This window comes from Acinonyx jubatus, chromosome A1, assembly GCF_027475565.1.
Source record: "Acinonyx jubatus isolate Ajub_Pintada_27869175 chromosome A1, VMU_Ajub_asm_v1.0, whole genome shotgun sequence".
NCBI lineage: Eukaryota > Metazoa > Chordata > Mammalia > Carnivora > Felidae > Acinonyx > Acinonyx jubatus.
Window position 1 is genome coordinate 231,281,805 of NC_069380.1, and position 14,259 is coordinate 231,296,063.

Genomic DNA, 14,259 nt, shown 5'->3' on the forward strand with positions numbered 1-14,259 from the left:
TGTCCACCCTTAGCTTACAGCTGCGGATCGCCACACGCGGTGCTGAGCAGCTGGTGGAGGGCGGTCGCATGGTGTACTCCACTTGCTCGCTGAACCCCATCGAAGACGAGGCAGTCATAGCGTCTTTGCTGGAGAAAAGTGAAGGTAAGAGTCTATATTCTCGTGGACCTTTCCCTGGGCGTTTGCTAAATTAGACTCTAAACTCTACGGTGAGGTGCCCTGACTTAAAAACACGCTTATGTGGCGGATGTGTCGTAGTTAACGAATTTCGAGGATTGTCTGTTTCATATGTTTCGTTATCTCTCGAGTTTGAAAGCCGATGTCCGTCCTTACCACGATGGTTTTTTTGAAAGAATTGTAGTTGTGGTAAAACACTCGCAACTTGAAGTTTTACCACCTTAACTGTTTTAAAGCCTACGTTTCCATCGCATTAGGAACACGTTGTCGCGTAGCCGGTCTCCAGAGCTCTTGGTCTTGCAAAACTGGAATTATGGACCCGTGAAACCAGTCCCCACTTTCCTGTTTGCTGTCTCGAGTCTGTCTAGGGATCGCTAGGGATCTCCCTGTGGGATCATGCTGTATCTGTGACTGGCGTAGCTCACCCAGCACACTGTCCTCGGGGTTCATCCACGCTGTAGCAGGTGACAGAATTCCCTTCCTTCAGCCTTCAAGGCTGAACATCTCCCACGTCAGGCCTACACCACATTTTGTTGACCCCATTCATCTGTCCATGGACGCGAGTTGCTTCCTCGGTTTAGCTGTTGGGAATAGTGCGTCTGTGACCCCAGCTGTACACGCAGCTCAGGACCCTGCTTTCAGTTTTCTTGGTGAGTATCTTCTGGAATTGCTGGATGATGATGATTCACTGCTCAGTTTGGAGGGCATTCCCGCCGACGGTGCACAGATCCTGACTTCTCCACGTCCTCACCAGCCCTTGTTATTTTCCGTGTTTGTGGCGGTAGGCGTCCTAACGGGTGTGAGGTCTTACCACACTGCTGGATACGGACAAACTGGACAGGTGCCTAAAATGTTTTTAAACCAGTTTTCACAACGTTTTGTCGTAAATTATTTCTTCCTTTGTGTAAGCTTTTACTGAAATGTTAGCTTTTCCCGTCATCTTGTCCTTAAAGGAAATAACGAGGAGTTTCAAACTAACTACGATCCAGAATAAGACACTTCCGAACTTACCACATGCACGTGTATGAAGTAGCTTGAAACCTGACTGAAAGCCAACTGTCTAGGCTTCCAGTTACCTCGTTCTCAGTGCCTGGTTGACCCGTGCCGTGGGGTCTGCCCTTAGTTGTTCACCCCTTCGGAGTCCTCTCGATTGGAATTTTGTGTGTTATGTTTGGTTTCCTCAAACCTGCACTAGAATTTGGTGTTTGCTTTTAACAAAGTAAGAATATTCAGATAGCGTAGTAGAAGTCAGGGCCGTGCTTTTGTCGGGGGTTTCGTACCGTTCCACCTCGGCCTTGAGGATTCTTTTGCTTCGTTTTTACGATCATGTGCGTTTTCACAGCTTCCGTGGAGCTTTGTTGGACGTTCCCTTTCTGTGAGGCTGTCCAATCTGTATCCACGATCTGTGGATGGAGGTTTATTTGAAAGGATCCCCCGAATGGCCCCATCTTACAACCTCTTGTAATGTTACCATAGACACGATGTCCTCAAAGCTGGACGGATGCCTTGCTGGGCATTTTTAGGAAACTGGCTTGGGCCTGACACAGAACGTTTACAGATGTTCACAGTTCCCTTTATGTGTTGCTTTCTGGTTCTGGGGTGTGTGTTAGACACGAGGGCACGAAGACCGTGTCCTCTAACTGGCGTGTGTGTGTCTAGAAGCCGGGGGTGGAGCGGGCACGGTTGCCGTGGGCTCCCCTGGGACACGGGCGGGACCCTGCCGCCGCCTCGTTTCTGAAGCTCCGTTTTGCTGTGATGCACACGCCTCAGCGTCCCCCGTTGTAAGGGTACGACTAGTGACCTCACACGCGCATAGTCCTCCCTGTGGTCTGGTCCCCTGCCCCCCCCCCCCCCCCCCCCCCACGGAGAGCTGCCCGCGTGTGGTCACTGCCTGTGTGGCCCGCACCCCCGACCCACTGAGGTGCTGTGTGTATGGAATTGCCCTCCCTGGGCATCTTGTAGAAATAAATCACACGGTGTGTGATCTCATGCGTCCGGCTTCTTTGGGTATAAGGTGAAAAGGTTTTATTTTTGGTCCCCAGGTGCCTTGGAGCTCGCTGACGTGTCTTCCGAGCTGCCGGGACTGAAATGGATGCCTGGAATCACACAGTGGAAGGTGATGATTCTGGGAGGAGCCTGGTTGTGGGAGCACGTACCGCTGAGCAAGCAGGCACTTTGAGAGCGTCCATATTTGGGTGACTTCCATAAACGCTTTTAGTTACGTGGTCAGTTTTGATGTAGAATTAACTTCAAAACTAGATATAATGACAAATGGTACACGATTATACAAGTATTTTTCTCTGGCAGTGGAAAAGTTTCCCTGTCTTTATTCTGCAGTTAGAAATCAGCTATTTATTCTTATCCCTGTAAGTGTAGCTGTGCTTTATTTTTGTTATTGGCTGGGGTTCAAGCTTCATTTCCAATATGAAACAATTTTTCAGTTTTAAACCAGAAACACTCTGAGGCTTGTTAAAAAAAAAAAAAAACCTACACGGAAAATGCTGTTTTATAAAATGATCATCGTGTTTTATGGACCACGAGATTATCGCATTTTTACGTGCACACACAGTCTCAGCTTCGGAGAGAAATGAGACTCGCCATTTATCGTGTGGACACCATTTACATTGGCACCGTGTGATTTCTTACCGTTGGACGGTGCTGGTAATGCAGACTTCCGCCATCGTGTCCGTAGGTGATGACAAAAGATGGACAGTGGTTTTCAGAGTGGGAGGCTGTTCCTCACGGCAGACACACCCAGATCCGGCCCACCATGTTCCCACCAAAGGACCCGGAGCGGTTACAGGCGATGCATCTGGAGCGGTGGTGGGTTTGTGGGGCTCTCAGAGGCTTGGGGAGGTGGGGACTTCGGGCCCCCGGCATTCCTGAGAGGTCTGGGCTATGCCCGTGGCTGACCCCAGGCATGTGAACTTCCCAGCAAGAAAGAAGTTCCCAATTCCTATTGGCTGCTGGCATTGAGCATTTATAAATAATGGAAGCGGAAAGAACTTCCACGGTTGTGCTCTGCAAACCGCACGAACTTTCTACATGTTACACGCTGGCCGTTCCACATGTGAGGGGGGTGTGAATATTTGCAGGGAGACGTGACTTCTCTGTCACAGATCACCTTTGCAGCTTTTGTCTTAGTACTAGAAGAGTGTATTTTCTTTTTTTAATTTTTTTTTTTAACACTTATTCATCTTTGAGAGACAGAGCGTGAGTGGGGGAGGAGCAGAGAGAGAGAGGGAGACAAAGAATCTGCAGCAGGCTTCAGGCTCCGAGCTGTCAGCACAGAGCCAGATGTGGGGCTCGAACTCACAAACTGTGAGATCGTGACCTTAGCCAAAGTTGGACGCTCAACCGACTGAGCCACCCAGGTGCTCCTAAGAGAATGTATTTTCAGTTAAAAAGTTTGCACTGTGTTGTTTTTTTTTTTTTTTTTAGTCTTAGAATATTACCACATCATCAGAATACCGGCGGGTTCTTTGTGGCAGTATTGGTGAAAAAGTCTTCAATGCCATGGAATAAGCGTCCACCAAAGGTAAGTGACACAGCATATTACGAGCTCTTTTCGTGTGTTCAAGGCAGGACCACGCTGACCATGGTCACTGGGGTAGTTTTTGGGTGTGGAGAGCAGCTGTCCATGAGCATGTGTGTGGCAGGGCCAGGGATTCATCTAAATTTTTACTTTGCAGAAAAGTGGCAGCGTCATAAAGGGATAGGTCCCTGGAGGAGGCAGAGTTGGGCGAATACGCTCCTTCTGCGTCTCAAATGCAGATTGAAAAGACACCATGACTGCTCTGTGGTTCAGAGTGCGAGCCCCCTGAGCTGGCTGTGGTGCTGTGTCCCCCGAGAATCCGAGCCCCCCCGAGCTGGCTGCGGTGCAGTGTCCCCCGAGAATCCAAGCCCCCCGAGCTGGCTGCGGTGCAGTGTCCCCCGAGAGTCCGAGCCCCCTGAGCTGGCTGCGGTGCTGTGTCCCCAGAGGTTGCTCCCGTTCAGCCTGTTGCAGGTTGATAGAGCTCTGCCAGCCTCAAGCCGGCCTGTCTTCAACGGTGGCCGTGAGACTTTGTCCAGGCCTGGCTGAAAAGGAGATCGAGTAGGCCCGGCCTGTCTTCCTGAGTCCCCTGCCTCCTGGATGCTGTAGGAGGCCCCGAAGCAGGGAGGTCGGTGAGAGGGCAGCCTTTCGAGTCTTGCCGCGTGGTGTCCGCTCTTCTCTGTATCGACATGACCTCTCTCCGTTAGTGCGTACCTCAGCCTGCGTCGTGTCAGAACGTGGCAGGAATCACAGTCCGAAGGTCAGCATTTCCTTCAGATCAGAGCTTACAGACGTGGATGAATGATGCTTAGCCTTGGGAGAAGCAGAGAGGAGACCGACCGTCCCTGGGTCGTGGCTGATCCAGATGACCGTGTGCACGTAGAGCCTGGCACGGGGGCGAACCCGCACCTCTGGGCACCACTGTGCTGCCCGAGTTAGGGGCTCGAGGGCAATGCTCGTGGAGCTCGTCTTCTGGACTCCAGGCCCCCCGAGTCCCGGGGCGGGAGCTCTGAGCACTGCCCTCTCAGACCTGGAGCGCCAGCTACACGTGTAACTTCCACATTCTCGCAGCCGCTTTCAGACGTGCAAAAACCAAAGCGAAAGTAGTTTCAGTAATATTTTATTTATCCCAGCGTAAAGGTTTACTCTGTGGTAATCGTACAACAAACTATGAATGAGTTATTTTACATGCTTTTGTGCGGTTTTTAAAACCGTGTGAACTTACACTCTGAGATGCCTCTTCCCTGCCCTAGTCACCTCTGAAGTGGTGAGAAAGTGCGCGTGGCCCACGGCCGCGGCGCTGTGCAGGTGCAGGGCCTGTCGTGTGACACGGTACGTCGCCTCGCCACGTGCCGCGTGGACACTCTTGTCCCGGCGCAGCCTACGTGGATGGGCGTCGAACTTGCCTCCAGTCCGCCTGCTCCGGTGTGGCGTCTTGTCGTTTAGAACAGCGTGGCGTCACTTGCTCGTTTAGCATGACTGCTGTTTTCCTTTTCTGTTGTTTTTTCAGTTCCTTTTTCCTTTTCATTGAGTCGCTGTGTTTCAGTCACCTGCCCTGCACATGAGCACAGCTCAGTGCTGCTGGGGCCGTGCTGAGGACTCCGGTGCCTCGTCCTCAGGATGCCCTGGTGTAGAAGTGAGGCCCGTAAACACGGCTGGAATCCCAGCCAGGGCAGGTGTGCTGGCCAAGTGAGGCTCGACTCGAGCGTTGACAGTGTGCAGAGGTGGCCCGTGGGGAAGGGGCACTTGAGACAGGCTGTGAAGGGCAGGGCCGCATTTCCAGGAGCCCAACAGGGGTGGGCAGGGCATAGGCAGCCTGGGCAGGGGGTTGGGGTGGCTGTCTTTTTACTTTTTTTATTTTTTATTTTTTTTAACGTTTATTTATTTTGACAGAGAGAGAGAGACAGAGCATGAGTGGGGGAGTGGCAGAGAGAGAGGGAGACACAGAATCCAAAGCAGGCTCCAGGCTCTGGGCTGTCAGTACAGAACCTGATGCGGGGCTTGAACCCACGAACTGTGAGATAATGACCTGAGCTGAAGTCAGATGCTTAACTGACTGAGCTATCCGGGCGCCCTTGTTTTTTACTTTTAAATTAAACATTTTCTGGGAGGCAGTGTTGCACAGCATGCGTCCCACCAGCTCGTCTGCTTTAGAGCTTCGTGAATTTGGGGGGCATGTTTTTTAAATTATTTTATTTTTTTTAATGTTTTTGTTTATTTTTGAGAGACAGCAAGAGACAGCGCGAGCAGAGGAGGGACAGAGAGAGGGAGACACAATACAAAGCAGGCTCCAGGCTCCCCACTGTCAGGATAGAGCCTGATTCAGGGTTTGAACCCACAAACCATGAGATCACGACCTGAGCCCAAGTCAGAACTTCGAAAGAAACCATGCCCGTGAATTCTGTTCATCATAGCAAATAGATTTCAGATAGTTGCAAAAATTCTATTGTCTTTTACATATAAAATGCTGTAGAAAAACAGGATGCACCTCGGGTGCCGAGGTCCTGTGGCAGTGCAGAGTGGCTTGCTCTCGGAGCGTAAACACACTTGTTCCCGTTGCAGCTGCAGGGCGAGCCCAGAGAGCTTGTGCGGTCGGGCCCCACGGACCCCGCCGAGCTGGAGAGTAAACCAGTCGGTGGAATTGACGACACAGAGATCACGGAAAGAGCTGAGAACGTAGAGAACAACGGAAGTAAGAGAGACGGAGTGTGTGGGTAAGAAGAGGGCATCCGTGTGGTCCCTGACGTCTTAGTGTCTTCCCGGCCCCTTGGCTCACGTGGCCTCCTGGCGGTGGTGCAGTGTGGGCTCCGCTGTGCTTGACGGGGTGCGGGTCCCTGCAGAGCCTGTGTGCGGGGGGCCTGTGCTGCGCAGGCCGAGGAGGAGGGCTGGGCGGGGGGTGGAGAGTGGGCTGCTGGCGTCCGATGCTCCCCTCCGACCTGGGTGGTGTTTCTCCTGCCTCTGTCTTCAGCCCTCCTCCATCCAAGAAGATGAAGTTGTTTGGGTTTAAAGAAGACCCGTTTGTGTTTATTCCTGAAGACGACCCGTTATTTCCACCGATCCAGTAAGAATTAATTCAGGCTTCTAAATTCTCATCATAAATGTGTAACTGATCGCATTTCATCATGCCTTTTATTTAGTCGTGTGTAGTATCTCCTTCCACGTAACCGCACGCTAGAGCCGGGTGAAATCCTAGGGCGTGTTCACCATGCACTTCAGTGTAAGCGGCCAGCGACCGAGAAGTGCCCGGGGCCGGGGGGTAGGGGGCACTGTGGCCCCGAATGTCCGTGACCCAGCTGAGCTTCCAGATCAGGGGGCTGCCTGCCTGGGCCCCCGTGTGGGAAGGGGAGAAGAGTGGGTCTGGGTGGGAGGTTGGGGACCCTGATTGGAAACCTCCAAGCGGAACAGAGAGGAAGGGTTGAGGGTAAACAGCTCCCGCCGTTCATCCTCCCGTCAGTATACATTTCCCACGGTGGGCACTTGTTCTGCATGTGCGTGACTGGTCCTTCTCAAGTAGCAGAGGTGTTCTCTCAGGTCCTGGTCACTGGAGCAGCAGGTGACGGAGAGGCCTCGCACTTGTCTGCCCACGTCCCTGGTCTAGTTGTGCCGCAAGTAAAACTTGCCTGGGGTTTTGGGTGAATTCGATCGAGCTTAGGAGACGGACCGCACAGCAGAGCGAGTGCCGTAAGCCACAGTCTTGAAACCGAATTCTGTCGGGGAAGAGCGTCCTGCTTGGAGACCGTCTGTCACACTTGAACCGAACTCGTCAGCAGCTCTGTCTTGTGCGTAGGAAATTTTACGCGTTGGATCCTTCGTTCCCAAAGATGAATTTGTTGACTCGAACCACAGAAGGGAAGAAAAGGCAACTCTACATGGTCTCCAAGGAGCTGAGGAACGTCCTGCTGAATAACAGTGAGAGGGTGAAGGTACGCCGTGCGTGGGACTGCCAGACGGTCCGGCTGGGTGCGCTTCTGGGGTGGCTCGCACAGGGGCCCTGAGCCCCGCCCAGCAGGTGCGGGCTGCGCTCGGCGGGCGTGTCCGGGAGGACGGAATGGGGCGTCCACAGCTCCGCTGCTGCTCCTGGGCGCTCTTGCTGTTGCGGGCCCTTCTGTTCCCCTTCGTTTCTCTGCCCCTAGGCCCTGCCTTCATTGCTCTGCTCTTTTCCCAACTGCTTCCTCCCTGGCAGATCTCCAGGTGTGGTCTGGAGGTGCACGACATCTAAATTGTTTCTGAACCAATGCTGAGACCTCATTTCCGCCCCTTTTGCTCTGCTCGCTTGGGTGTCCCCCGGTGTTTTCCAGGGCGGACGCCTCCTGGCTCTTGACGGCCCGTGGAATGTGTGTGTCACGTCCCTGCGTTTTCAGAGCTTTCCTGGTTTTAATGTCTGTTGTGGTGATTGTTAGTCGATCTGAGCCACCTAAAACCAACGCCATTTGAGAGCGCCAGGCTAGAGAACCCCTGCTCCGATCCCACGACTTTCACAGCTTTGCCGTCTCTTCTCTGTCAGCACGTCCTCGCGGCTCTGCCTTGTGGTGGAAGGGAGTATTGTAATCGACTGTTTGGCTTTTGGTCATACGTGTTTCGTCTTATGTCTTCACCGACAGGTTATAAACACTGGGATAAAAGTCTGGTGTCGGAATAACAGTGGCGAAGAGTTTGATTGTGCTTTTCGGTTAGCGCAGGAGGTAATTTGGGAAAGAGACTTGGGGTAGCAGCAGCCGTGAGCTGACCTGCCGTGCTCTGTGGCAGACGGCTGTTGCTGAGCTAGTCCGATGGGTCCGGGCGAATAGAGCCCTGCCGGCCTCTTTGACTCCCCTGGGCTCGTTTGCTTACACATTCTCCAGGGGCTGTGGTGAGGGGAGGGTTGGGCGTGGCATGTGGAAAGGCCCTGGGGACAGTGGGTGATTGTTACCGTTCATAATGGTGGCGTCTCTTTATTCCCCGCAGGGAATATACACGTTGTATCCATTTATTAATTCAAGAATTATCACTGTGTCAATGGAAGATGTTAAAATTCTGTTAACCCAGGAAAACCCATTTTTTAGAAAACTTAGCAGTGAGACCTACAGCCAAGCCAAGGACTTGGGTAAGCAGTTTAACTTGCATAGAAGCGTAATTTGCTCTTCTAAAGACAGTGAGGATGTCGGCGTTCAAGCTGCTTAGATCTTCCTCCGTCTCACGTTTAACACAGCGTGGTTTTCTTTTCCCTGTCATTTTCCAGAGGGCTCTGTGGAAATGGGATTGGTGTCTTAGCACGCTGAGGGTCAGAGGCATCCGTTACATTGCCCTGCTTCCCCAGGCCTTCATGGGGGCAGGGGGGGTGCTCTGTGGGTGCTGGGGCCTGGCCGTCCTGTGCGGAGGCACAGGGCACTCACCAGCACAGGCCGTCAGGTTCGTTTGGCATGGAATCAGCCAGCTTGAAGCAGGCTGCTTTCCTAGCCCGCCAAAAAAGGTTGTGGGTCAAGTTGTTTGGGTATTTCATAAACTTTCTACTTCAAGTTATTCTGGTGATGTTTTCACCTAAGAATAACAATAATCCCACCAGAGGTGCTAAGTTTTCTTTTCATTTCTTGTTGTTTATTACGTGTTCACGGTTTCTGGCTCAATTTGCACACACACTGCACCCACGAAGTTACTGTGGTTCTGTGGTTCTGTGTTTTCTGTTCGGAACGGAAGGGCGTAAAACGTGCTGGGTGGACGCGGTGTCCCGTGGTCTCGGGCAGGAGCCGCACCTGAAGCAGACGCGATCGCAGGGACGAGGGCACCGTCTTGTTTTCTTCTTCGTCTTCGTCCTGCAGGGGGGTGGTGGCAGTCTCGTTGTTGACGGTTCTCACGTGTGTGTCATGCTGTTTCTGGAAGTTGGAGCAGTTACGTGTTTCGTCTCAAATTTTGAGGATTCACCCGTAGTTTTCCCCATCCCCCTGCTGCTGAGAGTGACGGAGAGGCTTCCCGGAAATGCCTGAGGGTCCCACCCGTCCTCCGCCAGGCTGCGTGGACCGCCCACTCGGTGCCGGGCTTGCCAGAGGCTCTGCGTGTCCGGGTGCAAAGAGTCCCCATCTCCGCACGGAGGTCCTAGAGGCCAGGAGTGCAGGCTGTGTGTTGCTGGCCGTCCACAGTGCCGGACACGCAGACGGCGTCCGTTGACCGGCAGCCTGGCCCACGCTTGTCTGTCTCTTTTCCAGCCAAGGGGAGCATCGTCCTGAAGTACGAGCCGGACCCCACGTAAGTGCGGGCGCTCCTGCCAGCGGGGGGTGGGGGGGGCTGTGGGTGGCCGTGGGGCCTGTCGAGAACATGCTCCAGAAGACGGCCTTGTGGGAACTTGAGGACAGGTGTTCCGGTACGTCGTCTTCTCCTAGAACGTTCAGCTTCTACCTAGAGAATTAAACGTATAGAACTTTCTCCCTGTGCCTGGGAAATCTAGCTCTGATTTCTGTCTCCCGCAAAAGGGGCATACAGGTTGAACAGTCAGGAGACGTGGAGTCCTGTCTCTACCGAGGGGTCGGCCAGTGTCCGTGGGCTTCTTGTCACGCGTCAGGCAGCGTTGTTCGAAGGCCGGGTGTGGGGTTTCGCTGAAGCAGACAGACAGCTCACTCACTGACCGCTGTTCCTTGGCGGCCCTCGCGTGCCCGCGGACACTAGGTCCCGTGGGCAGCACTTGCTGGAAGCGGGGCGAGGAGCCCAGGGGGCGTGGCCAGTGTACCCCGCTAGGTAGAGGGGAGTGAGGGTTTGCACCCAGGGCCGCTTTCTCAAGTAAAAACACGGGACTGGAGAGGGGTTTGCAGGAGAGCTTAGGTGGGGCCACGGGCCGTGTTCGGGGAGGTGTGTTTGGCCTGACTCTGGGTGGTGACGAGGAAGCTGAGAAGCACCCGTCCAGGGGATGGAACGGGCCGGAAGGCAGCCTGGGTGGAGCTTGTGGAGGTGCGGCAGGCCCCAGCACCCTGCACGGTCTCCACGGCCTCCGGCTGCTGTGAAGACGGTGGCCCAAGCTGTGCGGCATCGGGCAGCTGGGGAGTGGGAGCCGGGTGCCGGGGACCAAGGGTTGGTGCGTCTGGGGCTGGTGCAGACAAGGTGGGTTGTGGGGGCGAAGGCACGGGAGCTCATGGGTCGGCTTCTGGCTTTTGACTGGGCAGGTGTCGTCTGATGAAGGGGGAAGTGAGGGCAGAGCTCACCTGCTGGGTCGGTACGTGCTAGAGACGCTGGCAGGCCGCCGCTCACACGCTTTGGGAAGCGAGGGGACTCGGAGTCCCAGGTGTGGACCTTCGGGGCCCGAGCATGTTGATGCCGCGTCCGCCACAAGCACGGTGCCGGAGCTCCGGAGGGCGGTGTAGACGGGAACCAGGGTTCGCGGGCTCTTGGGCCAGCATCCGAGGTCCGCATCTGTGACACGGGCACAAAAGGGAGGGGCACGAAGCAGGACAGAGGAGACCCAGGCACACGCCGAGCCGCGGAGCGCCCGTGTCGACCTCACTTGCCAGGTGTCTTCTGTGCACGACGGAGACGGGCTTTCCTGGCGCAGCCAGGCCAGGAGGTGGTTTAGGTGGGAGATGCCTCTCCCGCTCCCGGACCCCCGGAAGGTCCACAGAAAGGAAAAAGGAAGGGCCAGTGGTGTCGGGAACAGGGGGCGGTTTCGCAGAACTGCTCAGACAAGGACCCGGATGTGGTCTTTAGCCATAGTGATGCCAGGTGCTTCTCCCGTGCTGACCTGTTGTACGAGCGGGAAGACAGCTGCGGGGATTACTGGGGAGAAAGCACAGAAAAAGCCAGTGGGAGTTTGGGAATTCCGGTCGATTCCTCTCATCCTTCTTACCAACATGCTGTCCACGTTTCCCCACCACCCCCCTGGAGAGACGGACACGGGTGTCCTTCCCTCTCTTGGTAGTGGCTTGTTTCTCGTGTTGGTTCAGCCCCTTTTTCTGTTTGTTTGTTTTTATTTATTTTTCATTGTTAATTTTTGAGAGACAGAGCACGAGCAGGGGAGGGGCAGAGAGGGAGGGAGACACAGAATCCGAAGCAGGCTCCAGGCTCTGAGCTGTCAGCGCAGAGCCTGACGTGGGGCTCGAACCTACGAGCAGTGAGACCATGACCTGAGCTGAAGTCAGATGCTTAACTGGCTGAGCCACCCAGGCGCCCCTAAAATTTTTTTGTTTTAATGTTTATTTATTCTTTGAGAGAGAAAGAGAGAGCACAAGCAGGGGAGAGGCAGAGAGAGAGGGAGACACAGAATCCAAAGCAGGCTCCAGGCTCTTGAGCTGTCAGCACAGGGCCTGACGTGGCTTGAATTCACGAGAGCTGTGAGAACATGACCTGAGCTGAAGTCAGACGCTTAATCGACTAAGCCACCCAGGTGCCCAATATTTATTTTTGAGAGAGAGAGTGAGCGAGCAGGGGAGGGGCAGAGAGGGAGGGAGACACAGAATCCGAAGCAGGCTCCAGGCTCTGAGCTGTCAGCCCAGAACCCGACGCGGGGCTTGAACTCACGGACTGCGAGATCATGACCTGAGCCCAAGTTGGACGCTCAACGGATCGAGCCACCCGGGAGCCTCCTTGTTTGCTTTTTTAACCTAGAGTGTGTTCCTCTCTCCGCCCACGTCACTGATGCCTGGCGTCGCACGGCGGTGGGACGTGGGGTTAATGGAGCAGGGCTTTAGGAGCCCCAAAACCAGACCAGAGTCTCGTTTGAAAGGCAGTGATGATTGCGTAGTGCTCGTCAGGGACACGGGGGCAGGACAGTCACTGCCACGTCAGCCGAGGAAAGGCCAGCGGGTGGGTGGGTCTGAGGCGGATCCCTGGACTGCGGGAGGCGGTGACCCAGCGGGCTGGAAACAAGTGAGCACGGTGTGTGGGGGCCCCACGCTGCTCTGCGGGGTGGGGGGGGCCAAGGAGACTCGGGGTCACCTGGACCGAGGTAGGGGAAGCACTGAGGGTGGCGAGGAAGGGCTGTGTGGCTCCAGGCCCGGCTCTGCAACCTGCAAGGAGCCTCGTCTCCGACGATGGGCGGGGAGGCCCCGGGCAGCCGTGCCTGTTGTCGGTGGTGTGAGGTGTGACCCGTGTTCGCATTTGAGCAGCTGGAAGAATCTAGAGATTCTGGCATCGGCAGTGTGTGTGAACTCTGGATTTGGGGCTTATTCCACTGGGAGCTTGTAGAAAGAAAAACCGGCCAACGCGAGGATGTCGAGGATATTTAGGACGTGAGGAAGTTGCTGATCGGCTTTGAGAAAACCTTCCGTAGGATCACAGACTAAAATGCCCCCCCGGGGTTTGGGCATGTTGTTTCTGGAGAGGTTGCGTGTTCCCCTCTCTAGATGAAGGGAGGACGCTTAACGCTCACGCACAGCCATCTTGTTCGTAGGAAACCGGACACCCTCCAGTGTCCCATCGTGTTATGTGGATGGCGGGGAAAGGCCTCCATTCGGACTTTCGTGCCCAAGAACGAACGGCTTCATTATCTCAGGATGATGGGGCTGGAGGTGCTGGCGGAGAAGAAGAAGGAAGGGGCCGTCCTGGCGCCTGAGAGCGCGGGCGGCTCGGGGCCGCCGGAGGCCGAGGAGGCAGGGGCCGAACACGGCGTGGAGCCGGCCGCCAGTGCCAGCGTGGACGCGGCCCCGGGCCCCGACCCGGCCGAGGGCGCCCTGCCCCGGTGAGGAGGCCTCCGCCTTGGTGCCCAGAGCCAAACCCGGAGCTTGTGACCCACAAAGTGCATATTTTTGAAAACTGGTGAAATGATAGAACAGTCTGTAAATGACCTCAGTGCTGCTTTCACGATACTTTTTTAGCCCGTTTACAGTTTCTTTGGCAAAGCTGGTCCATGGTGCGTGTTTCAGGCAGTCGTAGACTTTCACCGTTAAGGTCTTAAACTTCTATCGAGAAACAAAACTGCCCTTGAAGGAATTTTCAGGTCCCTTTTGCTACGCCTCTATTGGGCTTAATTATTGTTTTAATTATTATTTATGGAAAGAATCTAACTCCTGAATCGACGGAAGACCGTTTTGTAAACCTTAATAGCTGTGAAGTTGCACGTTAACAGTGTGACGTTCACACGCGGTGGGCTAATATCTGAAGCCTCAGATGACTTGTGTGCCTTCGTAATAAAAGTCAAATAAACTTTTCTCAGAGGAAGAGCTGTCTCGTGGGCTGTGGTACTAACTCTGAGAGCTTTGTGTGCTTTTATTGAATGGGGGACGTTGCGGTTTTAGTCTTTAAATGGGGTTGGGATCCTTGGAACGTTTAAATAAATTGTTGATGACGATGTGTATGTGCGAATGACCCATTTCAGTCTTCAGGAGGCGGAAGGACTAAACTTCCTTTTGGGCAAATGGAAATGGTAGAATTCACGCATTCTTAGCTGGTCAAAGGACTTTTAGCGTGAAGGTGTCACAAAGCATTCCTGTGGGCTTCGCCCTCCTTGTGCCAGAGGGTCCAGTCGGTCGGGTCACAGGAGGTGTGGGCTTGGCTGGGGGCTCACCTGGGCCCCTGGGGCACCGTGGTTCCCAGCCTGCAGGTGATACACTTCAGGCAGGTGCTGCAGGGGGCCCTTGCCCTCAATTGCTTCCTGA

At 54.5% G+C, this 14,259-nt stretch overlaps 1 protein-coding gene across 2 annotated transcripts in view; it reads left to right on the forward strand.

Annotated features, from left to right (window-relative positions):
* The window catches only part of NSUN2 (NOP2/Sun RNA methyltransferase 2), a 27,948-nt gene extending 14,126 nt beyond the window's left edge, over window positions 1–13,822 (forward strand). Inside the window, exons 9-19 of one of the 2 annotated variants that reach the window (XM_027074010.2) lie at window positions 14–144; window positions 2,220–2,293; window positions 2,870–3,000; window positions 3,619–3,715; window positions 6,272–6,423; window positions 6,678–6,770; window positions 7,497–7,632; window positions 8,311–8,391; window positions 8,654–8,792; window positions 9,889–9,928; window positions 13,056–13,822. In XM_027074010.2, the coding sequence (XP_026929811.2) occupies window positions 14–144; window positions 2,220–2,293; window positions 2,870–3,000; window positions 3,619–3,715; window positions 6,272–6,423; window positions 6,678–6,770; window positions 7,497–7,632; window positions 8,311–8,391; window positions 8,654–8,792; window positions 9,889–9,928; window positions 13,056–13,347 (1,366 nt within the window). In that variant the 3' untranslated portion in view covers window positions 13,348–13,822. The other variant, XM_027074001.2, reaches the window with a different exon arrangement.
* Window positions 13,823–14,259: the final 437 nt, after the last annotated feature.